This window comes from Bos indicus x Bos taurus, chromosome 11 (genome assembly GCF_003369695.1).
Source record: "Bos indicus x Bos taurus breed Angus x Brahman F1 hybrid chromosome 11, Bos_hybrid_MaternalHap_v2.0, whole genome shotgun sequence".
Lineage (NCBI taxonomy): Eukaryota > Metazoa > Chordata > Mammalia > Artiodactyla > Bovidae > Bos > Bos indicus x Bos taurus.
The window spans coordinates 97,191,558-97,207,312 of record NC_040086.1 but is presented as its reverse complement, the minus strand read 5'-3'; the positions used below and the strand labels follow the sequence as shown (position 1 = coordinate 97,207,312).

The window sequence follows — 15,755 nt, the reverse complement described above, 5'->3', positions numbered from 1 at the left end:
TCTTATTAGAAAAGACACCCAGTCTAAACCCACATCATATAAATTTTCTGGAGGTCCTTGGGGTGGAGGAAAAAACACCAGGTGAACCAGTGAGTTAAGCGACTTCTAACTTAAATATAACTTGAAAGTTTTTTTCCTTTCTGGTAGGAAGCTTCCAGGATATCTGGAAGCTGGTGCCCCCTAGAGGCAGGCCCTTCTGATTGTTATCCCTGTAACAGGCACATTGCACCTGGAAAATATCCTGGCATCTTATCTGTGTTCATATTTTTTGTAAAATTTTAAAAAGTTATCACAAGTAACTCAATTGATGTGGAAAATATGGATAAACATAATGAATAATCTGAATCATTTGTCCAAAAATAATCATTATGAATGACTTGATATGGTTCCTTCTAATTTTTTCCCAACATTTTCTTACCAAAATGGAATCATACTGAATGTACAGTTTGAAACTCTACTGACATCTCTGTTGCACCATGTGCCAGACTACTGGCAGATTCTTTTCTCATTCTGACATGCCTCTAGAGATTTACTAGACATTTGTGGTCAGTTGTGCTTTCTTTATCATGCTGAAGAAGTTCCCTTCAATTCCAAGTTTATAAAGAGGCTTTTCTGAGAAATGGATATTGAATTTTACTGAAAGCTTTTTTGGGCAATGATTGAGCAAATAGGTTAAATGGGGAAAATCACAGTAATGTAATGAATTACCCTAATGGCTCTTCTGATACTGAATCATTCTTAGATTTCTGAAATACACCCTTCTAGGTATTCTTCTGATATACTTACTGCTGGATTTTAAAAAATGGCTATGTATCATATTTAGTAGATGAATCTATAGGTTTCTTTTCTGTATGTATTTCTGGCATGCCTTCAGGGTTACATTACTTTATAATGTAAGTCAGGATGCTTTCTGTCTTGCTCACTGCTCTGGAAATACTGATATTCACGGAAAGAGCTCTACATGCCAGGTCCTAGGCCACACACTTTACATACATCACCTCCATAGTGTCTCCACCAACTCATGAAACAGAGTTGATTTTAGCCCCCTACTTTCAGATGAGGAAACTGAGGCTTAGAGAGGCTAACTATGTTGCCTAAGATGGCAGAGATAATAAGCAGTGGAGCTGAAACAAATCAAATCCAATGTCAGAATTTTTTCTTTTTTTTAATCTTAACCATTACATCATCTTCTGCATGCTTTATTTAATGTTCTGCCTTTTTAATCTACCAAGGGGTAAAAAGTAGGCTAAAATTTCATATCTATCTATCTATCTATCTATCTATATATATATATATCTTTATACCCAGGTGTGCCAGTTGGTAAAGAATACGCTTGCTAATGTAGGAGACACAAGAGATGTGGGTTTGATCTCTGGGTAGGAAATATCCCCTGGAGTAGGAAATGGCAACCTACTCCAGTATTCTTGCCTGGAAAATTCCATAGACAGGGGAGCCTGGTAGGCTATATTTCATGGGGTTGCAAAAAATCAGGCATGACTGAACACACACACACACGCATCCACACCCATATATATAACTTTCTATTTGGCAATAATTTTAAACTTACATAAAAACTGCAAGAATAAGAAGAGTGCAAAAAGCATCTGTCTTCCCTTTACCAGATTTACCTACTGCTAACATTTTACCCAACTATCCACTTGTTCACTACTTTCCCTCTACACACACACACACACACACTTTTTCTGAACCATTTAAGACTAAGTTGCATAAATAATATCCCTTTATTCTTAAATACCTCAATGTGTATTTCCCAAGAAGAAGAATATCTTTTTACATAACCCACGATACAGCTTTATCAACAATTGTAAATGTAACCTTGATATAATCCTTTAATCTGTTATCTGTATTCCAGTTTTGTCAATTGACTCAACAGTATTGCTTGAAGCATTTTCATTTGATTGTCATGTCTCTTTAGACTCCTTTAATCTGGAACTTTTCCACAGGTTTTCTTTGTCATTTGTGACACTGACATTTCTGAAGAATGTAGCACACACATACCTCTTATTTTTCTTTTTCTTTTTTTAAATAAAGCACTCCTCATTTGGGGTTTGTATGATGTTTCTCTATGATTAGATTCAAGTGATGTGTGCTTGGTTGGAATACAACGTAAGCAAGGATTGTCCTTCTCAGCAGATCAGATTTCAAGATGTCCATCTGTTTCTCATTGGTGACAGTAATGTTGATCATCTGCCCAAAATGTTGCCTCTCAGTTTTGACCTTCTGATGTGATTCGAGAAGACCATATAATTGGATTTTGTTCCTCATAGAATCTCTGGCTGATTCATTGTCAAAAGCTATTCGTTTTATAACCCTAAACCATGAGCAGTGCTCCTGGTCCACAGCTCTCTTCACTCTGCCACCATGTAGCACACAGCTATGACATCACCTGGAGTCCAGCAGTCAGCCTCAGGCATCATCTGACTAGACATTGGTGGGGTCCAGCCACGGCAACTGGCCTTACACCATCAGACCCACAGTGTATGGTGTGTGTCATGGTTCCAAGGCCCTGGATCCTAGAAAGCATCAGCAGAGACTGGAGAGGAAACTCTTCAGTCACCAGGACACTTAAGCCTCTGGAACCTCCAACACTTGCATGGCTCAGAGAGCTTCTTTAGCATCCCCAGTGATTTCTGATGGGCATTGAGAATCAATGCTCTATACCAAGGGTTCTAACAGAACCCAGAGGGAGCATGAACTTGGTTGGGGAAAAAAAAATCTTTCTTTTCCCCAGCTTTCAACTAAAATTCAGCATTTCATTCAATTATGAATGTATGCAAAAAAAAAAAAAGTAGAAGGAACAGCCTTCATAACCATGTCACCAAAAAAAAAAAAAAAAGAAAAATCACAGATACTTTCAGAACTCATCCCAGTGAGTGCAGATCTCTCAAAATACTGCTCAAAATTACAACAGTTATGATATCTGCTGCTGAATTTGTTATTTAATATATTCATTGAAAAGCATGTATATTACAGTATTATAAATTAGGTTTAAAAGTAATTTTTATAACTATTTCAATACAACTGTTTTATAATTCCATGTATCTTGTTTAAAGCATAAAAAAATATTATTCTGAGGAGGGGGTTCAAAGGCGTAGAAAATGTCCTCCGACTCTAGACCCTCTGCAGCCCTGAATCTGCAGACTTGCCTCCTAGTGCTCTGAGTGTTGGCACCAGCGGAGTGGTGTAATACAGGTGAGGCAAGAGGCAGCATGCACCTGGGAGTGAGAGATGGGACTCTGGCCGGTGTCACACCCCAAACCTCCATTGAGTACAAACTGTCAATTATGAGTTCTTTTTTTAATGATCAAAAAGATACCTATTTAACTTTCATCTTCACAGAATACTAAACTGGGGAAAAACAACACCCAAAAAGTTGTGAGTCTCGTAGAGCAAGACACTTCCTGTCCCTTGTTAAAAGCACATATGATGAGGTGTAAAGACAAGAGTAAAGACAAGAAAACATGCAGGAACTGACAAAAGAAATGGAGGCTAAGCAGAAAACAAAAAAATCCCTCTGCTCAGGAGCCCAGAAGAAAGACTTTGAAAACCAGTTCCAATTCCTGATAATAAGCAGCAGTAGACAGGAAAGTGCACAAGTCTTTAGTGTACAGTGAAATGATTTTCAATCGGGGAAGGCAATGGCACCCTACTCCAGTACTGGAAAATCCCATGGACGGAGGAGCCTGGTAGGCTGCAGTCCATGGGGTCTCGAAGAGTGGGACATGGCTGAGCGACTTCACTTTCACTTTTCACTTTCATGCATTGGAGAAGGAAATGGCAACCCACTCCAGTGTGCTTGCCTGGAGAATCCCAGGGATGGAGGAGCCTGGTGGGCTGCCGTCTATGGGGTCGCATAGCGTCGGACACGACTGAAGTGACTTAGCAGCAGCAGGATATATATATACACATATATATATATCCTTGTGGGCTTCCAAGTTGGCATTAGTGGTAAAGAAACTGCATGCCAATGCAGGAGATGCAAGAGATGTGGATCTAATTTCTGGGTGGGGAAGATCTCCTGGAGGAGGTCATGGCAACCCACTCCAGTATTCTTGCCTGGAAAATCTCATGGACAGGGGAGTCTGGTGGGCTATAGTACATGGGGTCTCAAAGAGTTGGACAGGACAGAAGCAAGTGAGCACGCATGCACATACACCCTTTGTAACTACCTGATCAAGACAGAGAAGCTTTTCAGTACCCCAGAAGGCTCCTTCATGCATTTTCCCGGTCAACACTCAATCACACTCTGAAAGGTAAGCACTGTTGTGACTTTTATCACCATAGATTAGTTTTACTTACTCTTGAACTTCATGGAAACCAAATCATATCATCTGTATTCATTTGAGTCAGGTCCTTTGTTCTTAGACCTTACGTGTGTGACATCCACTTTATCAGTGAAGCAGTAGTTCAACCTTGCCTCACTGCTACACAGCAGTCCACGTATGAACTCCAAAATTCATGTATTCACTTTCCAGTTGATGGACATATGAATGGTTTCCAGTTTTTGGTAATTAAGAATAAAGCCATGATAGGGACTTCCCTGGTGGTCTAGTGGTTAGGACTCTGTGCTTCCAATGCAGGGGCCACAGGTTTGATCCCTGGTTAGGGAACTAAAGATCCTACATGCCACATGGTATGGCCAAATTAAAAAATAAATAAAACTCACACACAGAAAAGAATACAGCCACAGTGAACTCTCTTTTCTGTTGGGTGTACATCCTGGGACCCAGAGGATACAGACATTCAGTTTGAGTAGATATTATCAACAGTCTCTAAGAGGAAGGCACCAATTTACACAATTATCAATAAATAGAAGACTTCCAATTGCTCCACATTCTCTGGTCAACTCTGAGCAATTCAGTGCTTTAAATTTTAGTGGTTCTAGAGTAGGTGTGCATGTGTGCCTGCTACGTCGCTTCAGTCATGTCCAACTCTTTGCGGCTCTATGAACTGTAGCCTGCCAGGCTCCTCTGTCCATGGATTCCCCAGGCAAGAATACTGGAGTGGGTTGCCATGCTTTCCTCCAGGGGATGTTCCCAACCCAGGGATCAAACCCACGTCTCTTATGTCTCCTGCACTGGCAGGCAAATTCTTTGCCACTACCACCCTGGAATGGGTGTAGTAGTACCCAATTGTTGTTTTAGTTTTACAATAAATTTTAACTATTTTAAGTATGACCTAAATTTTAGAGAAGATTCCAAAGATATAGAAACTTCCTACAGCACTTCAAGGTGATGATGAAACATTATTTACTTGATATCAATCAAAAAGAAAGTTAGGAGGAAATATTCCGATGAATACATTTATCAGACAACCAAACTTTAACATTGCAAATACCCATACTAATTGTATCCCTTTTTAGATAATCATTTGCTAGAAGGTATTGTGGAGCAATTAACTCAAATACTTCTATACTGCAGACTTGCCTGAACACGTCCACAGGGTTGAATGAGTCTTGAGACTGAATCATTTCTGCATTAGATTCCAAAGCCCACAAAAGCTCCTTGTTGAGTTCCTTGTTTTGTTTTGCTTAACCACATATACTTGTGGGATGTGAAGGAAGATGACTGTATATGGCCAAGATACTGTGAGGAGAACTTAATAAAAATCCATGTGTAATACACCCATTTTATCTGAATGCTCTCTAATATTTGACTTTAAGCAGGGAGTCCACATAACACAAGCACTCCGACTACAAATGAGAGCCACAGTTTCATGTGATGCCTGTCATTTTTCAGAGTTCTTTCTAGAGTGAGTTTAATTAATGAGCAAATGTTTTAAAACTGACTTGCCCTCACTTTCTAGGCTAAATTGCAAAAGAACACTGGCAATAAAAAGATGGATCTTTAAAATAATAAACTAAAAAATGTCAACTTGCAAATATAAATATAAGCTGGTTGAAGAAAGTGAAATCACATGAAATTAAAATCCTTTCTTTCTCCCAACCCCCATGTCCTAATCTACTTTCTTTGCCTATAATAACCATGTCATCGGATTGGTTTGGATAGTCTCAGGTCCTTTTATGCATTTACAAAAATGTGTTTATACGTATGCACACACATTCACATACATACATATGAACATAGACACACATAACCCACTTTCATAAGTGGGGCAGGATTATAGATACTACACTGAAACTTCTTTCACTAAGAAAAAATCTTAGATTCTTGTCAGTACCTACAGATCTACCTTGTTCTTTTTAATGATTACATAGCTTTTTAAAAAAATTAAACACTTCAGTTGAGTATAGATGCAAAACCTATGTAAACATAAAAGGGCCTAAAGTAGAAAGTTAAGGTCCTCTAACTTCTTTCCTGACCTCCCATTTCCACTCCAGAAGCAATTACTATTAAATTCTAAGGTGTCCCTTTAGAAATTTTCTTGCATATTGGCAAGCATGCTTACCTTTTTTGTTTGTTTTTAAGGAAATGGGATATCAAACAAACCATTCTGGAGTTTGCCTTTAAGTCTAGTGCTGTATGGTGAACGTTTTCCTACGGTATTACATTTACCGCTACTTCATTCTAACAGCTACTAAGCATTCCATTGTATAAATGTATCATGATTTTCAAAATCATTCCTCTACTGATGGAAACTGAGGTTGTTTCCTGGTTATTTTTTTCCTATTTTAAAACAAAGCTTCAATGCACATCCTAGCAGTAGAACTGCTGACCAAATGGCATATGAATTTTTTCTTTTTCTTTTTTTTCTTTTATATTTTGGCCATGCTATGTGGCATGTGGGATCCCAATTCCCCAACCAGGGATCCAATTCACACCCACTGCATTGACAGTGCAGAGTTTTAATCACTGGACCACCAGGGAAGTTTCAGTATATGTATCTTTAATAATTACTAATTGCCTTCCCAAAGGATTGTACTCATTTACATGTCCCCCAACAGTGTGTAATCCCATGGACAGAGGAGCCTGGTAAGCTACAGTCCACTGGGTCCCAAAAGAGTCTGACATGACTTAGTGACAAACAACAGCAGTGTGTAAGAGAACCATTCCCGTGCTAAGGAAGATAACTGTAAAAAGCTGAAAGACTGTCCCCCTGATTCATCATATACTAATTGCTACACACAAGTGAGCTGTAAGGGAGGTCTCCAGTGATCTACCCGAGGGTCAAATTCATTTTAATTAATAACCTGAATGAGTACGCAGATGGCAGGATAAGCACATCTGAAGGTAATACAAGATTCTCAGGGGGGTAAGCCTATTGGCTAACAGATGACAGATCAAGATGTCAAAAAAAATTTGATAATTAGCAATTATGGGACACATGAATAAGATTAAATTCAGCCTGGACAACTGTAAAATCCTACACTTAGGTACAAACACAAATTACACAAGTACATGGTGGAGAAGGCCAGGTGCTATAAAGTAGCAATTCTCTCTCTCTTTTTTTTATCCAGTAGGAGATGGAGGCTCAGCAACCTTGAATCCTTATCTGGTAAGTGGCGGAGCTGAGGTCTGAACCCAGGTTTGTTTGACTCCAATACATCTCCACTGCAGCATGAAGTTGCCTCACAGTGAAATAACAGCACACATGGAAAAGACTGGGGTGGGGTAGGGGTGGGGTTAGTATACTGTAGGTGCCTAATGAGTCCTCAGGCTTCGTGAAAAGAGGAGCGTGTGCATAGCAAGGAAGAGAAGGAGTCAGCCTCTGTGGCAGTGTGGGGCGATCCCGGAGCTAGCTGATCATTCCTGAGCACTTTCCCCTAAAAGATCCATTAACATGCTCCTCACATGTGTCAAGGAGCAGTGGCAAGGGTGATGATAAGTAGAACTGAGTCCACGTCTTAGGAGAAAAACAGCAGATGTCCTGGAATGCTGGAAAGCCTGTCATGTGGAAGAAGGCTCAGCCTTACACTACAGGCTCCAGAAACCATAAATAGAAACTCTGAGTGGAAAATAAAGACGGATGGATGCTGTTCAGTAGAAAGAACTTTCTAGCAAAGAGAGATGCCGAAAAACGTAATGAACTTTAGAGTTGTGGTGCGATGGGAAACATATATTTGGTCTTTGGTTCCTGGCACAGAGCTCCTAAAGCCCTTGGAACTTCCTGAGTAATAAAGGTGACATGGGCATCTTTTGTCCAAATGAGGCAACTCTTGGTGGGCACCCAGCTAGCTTCAGGATGGGGCTGGCAGCTCGAAAGACCAAGCTTGATTAGAAGCTTGGAACTTTCAGCCCTACGCTGCAAACTTTGGGGAGGGGAGAAGGGCTGGAGATCGAGTTAATCAACAATGGCCAATGATTTAATCAACTACACCTAAGTGAGTTTCTGGGTTGGTGTGACATCAAGGTGCTGGGATGATGGTGGACTCAAAGAGGGACAGGAGCTCTATGCCCCACCCTCGATCCCCTGCCCTCTGAATCTCTCTCGTTTGGCTGTTCCCGAGTTGTATCCTTTCTAATGAATGAGTATGGTAAGTAAAGTGCTTTCCTGAGTTCTGAGAGTCACTTCAGTGAATTACTGAACATGAGGAGAGGGGTTATGGGAACCTCTGACTTAGTAGTCAAGTCAAACGGATGTGTGGGGACCCAATACTTGACACCGGTGTCTAAAGTGAGGGCAGCTGGTGGAACTGAGCCTGAAGCCCATGAAGTCTGATGCTAGCTCTGGGTTGTCAGGGTTAGAATTGAACTGAACTGTAGGAGACTCGACTCAGTTGGTGTCAGAACTGATTGGTATCCAGAGAGAACAAAAACCTATCAAGGAGAGATCAAGTTTCCATTCCTGGAGATAGTATATATTCAGGCAGGGACAGATGAGCTGACTGTTCACAAAGCTGTCACAGGGATTCATGCCTTGGGTGGGGGATGGGCTTAGCTGAACTCTGGAGCAGGAAGGTATGGTCCACGGACTGTGCTGATGTGCCAAGAGTCTGTGATGGAGTCGACAACAGTGGACAGCAAGTCTTAGGGGATGTAGCCAAATAAACAAATACATATTTTTAAAAAAGAACCATTTTTTAAAAAAGAGTGAACCAGAAAGGACCACCTCTTTCCCAAAGACTTCAAGGAAGGCTGCCACTGTGCTGAGTGGAGTGTCTCTGAGGTACTGAGACCACAAGCCAGCCTTCATGTAAACCTGCAGCTCCATTCTGTATTACTTGGGTGGCTTAAAAGTCTCGAGCTGGGAATTTAGTTTCAAGGTGTCTGGCAAAAGCAAAAGCAAACCCTTCCTCTGATTCTGAGAGTGATTCTAATATGTGGTTTTTCCCCACATGGCCTGGGTTGTTTGTGAAAGTGAAAGTTGCTCAGTCGTGTCCTACTCTTTGTGAACCCATGGGCTATACATAAGTCCATGGAATTCTCCAGGCCAGAATACTGGAGTGGGTAGCCTTTCCCTTCTCCAGGGGATCTTCTCAACCCAGGAATCGAACCCAGGTCTCCCACATTGCAGGCAGATTCTTTACCAGTTGTAATTCAACTCAATTCTGACACTGTCTGCCTAGAGATAGGGTCGGATCCCGAAGGTTAAGGGATCAGTCCCACAAGACTGCTTCTTCTCTGCAACTTCACATGCAAATTGCAGATCCCGGTTGTCACCTGTGCTTCTGATTAACTGGCTGTAGGTTGAAGGTTCTGACAAATCTCCCCTTGGGTTTGATTAATTTGTTAGAGCACAGACCTCAGAGAAACACTGTACTACCTAGATTGCTGGTTTATTATAAAAGAACATAACTCAGGAGCCGCCAGATAGAAGAGACACACAGGACAAGGTATGTGGATGTGGGCAGGTGTGAAGCGCCCATGCTCTCCAAGTGTGCACCTCTTCTGGAATCTCCATTGTTCATGCATCCGCAAGCTCTCCAAACCCTGTCTTTTTGGAGTTTTATGGAGGCTGCGTCACATAGGCACAATTGATTAAAGTATTAGTCATGGGCGATTCAGCTCAATCTCCAGCCCCTCTGCCCTCCCAGAAGGTTGGGGTTGAACTGAAAGTTCTAACCCTCTAATCACGTGGCTGGCTCTAGTGACCAGCCCCCATCCTTAGGAAACTTAGGGGCTTTCCTAAAGACATCACGATCACCCTCACTAGAAAATCCCAAGGGTTTCAGGAGCTCTGTGCCAGGAAGAAGCTCAAGGACCAAATGATATATTTCTTATTATTAAATTGCAGTATCACACGCTCTACCAAGGGGCAACTCATCCTACACCTTCCATTATTCCTAAAAAGTCATCTTCAAGAACAACAAACAGCACACAATGAGGCTGCTGCTGCTGCTGCTGCTGCGTCGCTTCAGTCGTGTCTGACTCTGTGCGACCCCATAGACGGCAGCCCACCAGGCTCCCGTCCCTGGGATTCTCCAGCAGCCAAGCACAAAGAGAAATAGTACACCATGAGCGTGTGCCAGGAGAAAAGTCTAACAGACAGAAGGTCACCAAAAACCTCACATATGGGAATTATCAGCCATAGATAATAAAACCATTATACTATGTTTAAAGAAATAAAAAACAAATTTGACATTAACTGAAGGGAAGAGCAAACTATAAAAAGTGACCAAAAAAACCTTAGAATAGGCAATGGTTTCTTAGATACAACAGGAAAAGCACAAGCAACAATACAAAAAATAGATGAACTAGATGTTATCAAATTAAGACACTTTTATGTTTCAAAGGATACAATCAAGAGAGTGAAAAGACAACCTAGAGAATGAGAGGAAATTTTGGCAAATCATATCTGATAAAGCCCTAGTATCCATACTGTATCAAGAACTCTTAAATTGTAATAATAAGAGGAAAATAACTCAATAATGAAATTGCTTTGTAATTTTTGTTCACTGGCTTGAAAAACTTCAGACAGCTGTACTGAGCCTTTTAAAGCACTAACTGCTTTAACAAACTCAGAGCCTGCAGGTTTGTTTCCCTCTGAGTCTCAGGTTCCTCCATGATCTTTTATCAGGCAGGGTGCTAGCACTGTCCAGCGCTTTTAACTGAAGACCAGCTTGAGACTTTTTAAACCACCCAGGTGATACAGGATGGAGCTGCAAATTACAGGAGGGCTGGCCTGTGGCCATATAAAACCAGCCAAGGGGCTCCAACAGAGCACTCACGCTCATGGCTTTGGTGGAAACAAAACGTAAGACAATAGCTGAGCCTTGGTATCGTATTTCCCATAGAAGCAATCCGAGACGGGACTGTGTTTTAAACACAACAGACGACAAGGATTTATTAAATCAGTAACTCCACCAAATGGTTTCAAGGATGTTAAGTGAACCACCCAAGGCTGTACTACTGGTGAATTGTGGGGCAGGATTTGAACCCAAGCAGCCTGACTCTAGAACTACTGCTGCCCATGATCCACCATAGGTGAGTTGCAGTCCCTGACCTTGTCCTCTGGTGTGAGGCATGGCCAAGAGACAGGGCCAGGTGAGGAGTGTTTGATAACCAAAGTATGTGGTGATCTTAGGACCACATGAAGGCTCCATTTAGGTCTTTCTGGGGAGGTATGGATTTCCTCTAGACACTGGTCTTGCTGCTGCTGCTGCTGCTAAGTCACTTCAGTCGTGTCTGACTCTGTGCAACCCCATAGATGGCAGCCCACCAGGCTCCCCAGTCCCTGGGATTCTCCAGGCAAGAACACTGGAGTGGGTTGCCATTTCCTCTCTTGGGGCCAAAGATGTGTTTATGTCTGATGGGACAAGCCAATGCAGTTTGTTCATTTCAGGCTGGGCTGAAGTTCTGTAAAATGTTGGAAGCAGAAAGATGTGCTGTGGTATAGTAACCTCTGGGTTTTCTGGGACTTAAGTTCTCCAAGTAGATACTCGGTGTGGTGGCCAGTAGATTTCTGAGCACTGGATAAAGAGCACTTGAGGCTTCTTCTCCCGACTTAGCTCCTGGGACACCCTTGGTGGCTTGACTCTGTGAGGATAGGACTGTCTTGTCTCACGAGCAGGACCACCAGGCGATGGCTGTTTCCAAGTTTCAGAAGCAAATTTCCCTGGGAGTTCTTTCTTCTATGCAGGTCAGCTGACATCATTCTGGACAAGAAGTATGTGGGCAGCTACTCAGGGGTTTAGCCCAAGTGGGGACTACCCCTTCTGCCTCCCAGCAAAGGCAAGTTACCACGTCTGGGTGAAGGGCTTTGCTAAGATAAGGCAAAGGTGAAGATGAGCAACAACTTACTGAATGCTGTGACTTTCAAGTTAAATTCATAGCCCATCACCAAGAACATGATTAAGGAGGCAGTCAGGAGGGCAAGGCTGGCCACCCAGCACTATCTGTGGGATCGACAACAACCATGATTACTATTACAGCTCTCACTCACCGAACTCTCACTGTATACCGGGCAGAGTGCTAATGGCTTTACAAGCTCAGCTCGCTGAATCCTCTCAACAATCCCAAGACTGTTTCCTTCTCCCAGATGAAGAATATGGGCTCAGAAGGGTCACACAACTAGGAGATGGGGGAGCTGGCATGTGAACCCAGGCCTGCCTGATGCCAAAGCTGGGGCTGCTGAAGCACTGCAGTGGGCTACCTCTCAGAGAGGCAGCAAAGAAGAAAAAGCTGGGGGGCTTAGCACTCTGCAGTTCTGGGGGTAGGCATTTAGGGATGGAGCAGACAGTGGAAGATTTATTTATTTATGGCTGTGCTGGGTCTCTGATGCTGAACGTGGGCTTTCTCTAGCTGCGGCAAGCAGGGGCCACTCTTCATGGCTCTGCACAGGCCTCTCATTGAAGTGGCTTCTCTTGTTGCAGAGCATGGGTGGTCTCAAGTAGTTGTGGCACATGGACTTAGTTGCTCCTAGGCATGTGGGATCTTCCCAGACCAGGGATGGAACCCGGGTCTCCAGCATTGGCAGGTGGATTCTTTACTGGACCACCAGGGGAGTTTGGCAATGGAAGTTTTAACAGAGAAAGGCCAGTGAGGCAAGGCCCTGTGGCCTATGGCACGGATGACCAGCAGAGCCTAGGAAGAAGGCTAGGGCCTCAGGCAGTGGCAGACAGGGACGGTCTCCTTTCCTGCTGTCCTCTGAATAAAGATAACGTTTTGTAATCACAGTCATTCTGCCTCTCTCTCCTGGACCTCGGCATTGTTCACATGGCAGTGCCAAGCTGACCAGTCCAGGAAAGGGAAGAGCTAGGGTTCCGGGGACCGTTCACAAAGGATTATGTGAATTTGTCTTTGGCCCCATTCTGGCAGACCATCTTCCTGTGTCTCCCTGGCTTTATTACAGATCTATCAAAGGGTACCTTCACCCTATTAATAGCACCTTCCATATAAAGAACAATGGTACTTTCCCTTCCAGCAAAGCTCTGAAGAGCCCTACTGACCCTTCCCGGGCTCCCCTCAGGCAGGTCTTCTGTGGAAATGAGGATCACAGGCTGCTCACAGCTGTATCTCAGGTGCCATGATCAGGTGCTCAGTGATGTACAGGCCTCCTTACCTCATCTGAAGAGCCGTTTTCCACTCGAAACCTTCCGGCCCTTTGGATGGCTCCATCGGCATCACTGGAAATAAGCTGGGGAACAAAAGAGGACTCAGTTAGGAAGCTGTTTGCAACGCCCCTTCCATCTGTCTGTATCTGCCTAGAAGTAAGTCAGATCCGGCAAGAGCTGGAGGGCCCAACCTGGAAACTGACCGTCTCTCGGAAGCTGTCAATCACGTTCTCACACAGGTGGCCCCATAGTCTTTAGGAAGCTGAAGAGTGAGGAACACCTAGCCCACGAGAGTGGACAGTAAGAGCATCAAATCTAAATTTGAACATATTCCAACATGGAAAAGCACTGAAAGGACGCTCCCTGAAAATCAACCTTAATAAGCGTCATAGGCGGACAAGTGCAGCTCACAGATGGCAAAAGGGAAAGCCAAGTCTCAAGTTCATCTGCCTTCACAGGAAAGCCTAAAAAACAATTAATGGCTGGCAGAAACTCAAGGCTCTACTAACATCACAGACAGCTCTTGTGCTTCATTCAGTTTCAGTTTCCAAAAGGCCAATTAGCCCTTTCCAAAGCAGGCAGACTGTATTTTAGCTCCAGCAATGTGATTCTTGCAAATAGTCTTCATTCAAGGAGCTCGAAGCCAGAAAGAGACATGCTTGTGTTCAGTCGCTTCAGTCCTGTCCGACTCTTTGCGACCCCATGGACAGTATCCCACCAGACTCCTTAGTCCACGGGGATTTTCTCCAGGCAAGAATACTGGAGTGGGTTGCCATGTCCTGCACCAGGGGATTTTCCCTGGCTAGAACCAAGGCTAGAACCTGCGTCTCCTGTGTCTCCTGCATTGCAGGCAGATTCTTTACCACTGAGTCATCAGGGAAGCCCAGGAGTTAAGAGGAAATCAGGCCTTGGGCATCATTCCTCAAATCACTGACTCAAGATTTAACTTACTTTCTCCTAAATTGTCTGAATTTCTCAGTAGCAACTTGAGAGAATGACATGTCTTTTTTTCAACTTTTAAAATCTTCCCACAAATTTGCAGCAAAGATCTGCCAACGATTTCCATATCCCAGACCCATTAGAACATGCTTGCCCAGAGGGGCACTTCTCACCACTCTAATGCAAGACTCACTCAGTGAAAAGATACAAGGTTTCTTAAGAATGATTATCTCATGTTCTAACTTGTGTTTAAGAGACATGAAGGTGTGAAAATATGTGGAAATTTTTCACTTATCTTCAAGGAAACCTGTTTGTTTGAAAATGACTGATATACTTTTCCCATGATAAATACAAAAATAATAGAATATAATATTTACTGAGAGCTACTATGTACCATATATTCCTCTGGCCTTAATATTTGAGTCTCATAAAATAATACAAAGTAGATTCTGTCATTCTCATTTATAAGTGAGGAAGCTGAGGCAGAGGAAGGTTAAAATAACTAGGCAAGATTACATTTAGTCTGTGGTAGGCAGGCAGTGTGAACACAGGCAGTCAGATTCCAGAAGCCTGTTCTCCCCTGACCTCTACCCTACTTAACCATCCTCCATGGAATGTCCATAATAAGGTACAGTTTTTATACTTAACCTATATCCTGCAAAATAACTTTAAAAAAAAACATGAAGAAGATTTATGTATATGTTTAGCTTTGATGTTATCTGATCATTACACTGTTGATAAACTGAAAATGGGCAATAGAGGCTTTGTAGTAAAGAATTTAATTTACCCAGAGAGAGGTCTGGGGGTTTCCCTGGTGGTCTAGTGGTTAAGAATCCACCTTCCAATACAGGAGACTCGAGTCTGATCCCTGCTTAGGGAACTAAGATCCCATGTGCCTCGGGGCAACTAAGCCCAGGTGCTGCAAACTACAGATCTGCACACCGAGGAATCCAAGGGCCAAAACTAGACAGAGAAGCCCGTGTGCCACAATGAAAGATTCCGCATGCTGCAATGAAGATCCCATGTGCTGCAGCTAAGACTCAACATAGCCAGATAAATAAATACTTTTTTTTTTTATTTTAAAGAGAGCAATACCTTTGTTCTGACCTTTATTCTCGGCTCCTGGGAGGTGATCTCTAAGCCCTGGGAATGTCCTACATGACTGTCTGTTCTCTGGTGACTACTGAGCCACACGAGAGAGTATGGTGGGGGCGTTGGGTCTCTCGGTATCAGATCTACCTCTGGATACCAAGACTGAGATGGGCTTCCCTGGTTGTCACTACTCCACGTGTAGATCACACACGGTTGCCAGGAGGTGTTGATGCTGACCATGACACCATGGGAGAGGACAGCTGGAAGACCTGCATTTGGACTCTCCAGGCTCTGTCCCATGCGTTTGTTT

The 15,755-nt window shown here is 43.0% G+C and overlaps 1 protein-coding gene across 4 annotated transcripts in view; it reads right to left on the bottom strand.

The window, feature by feature from the left end:
• Positions 1-15,755, bottom strand: part of GARNL3 (GTPase activating Rap/RanGAP domain like 3) — a 164,890-nt gene that overhangs the window by 76,254 nt on the left and 72,881 nt on the right. For all 4 annotated transcript variants that reach the window (XM_027556312.1, XM_027556314.1, XM_027556313.1 and 1 more), the window contains one exon: positions 13,423-13,497. In XM_027556312.1, the coding sequence (XP_027412113.1) occupies positions 13,423-13,497 (75 nt within the window). The remainder of the gene's footprint in view (positions 1-13,422; positions 13,498-15,755) is intronic.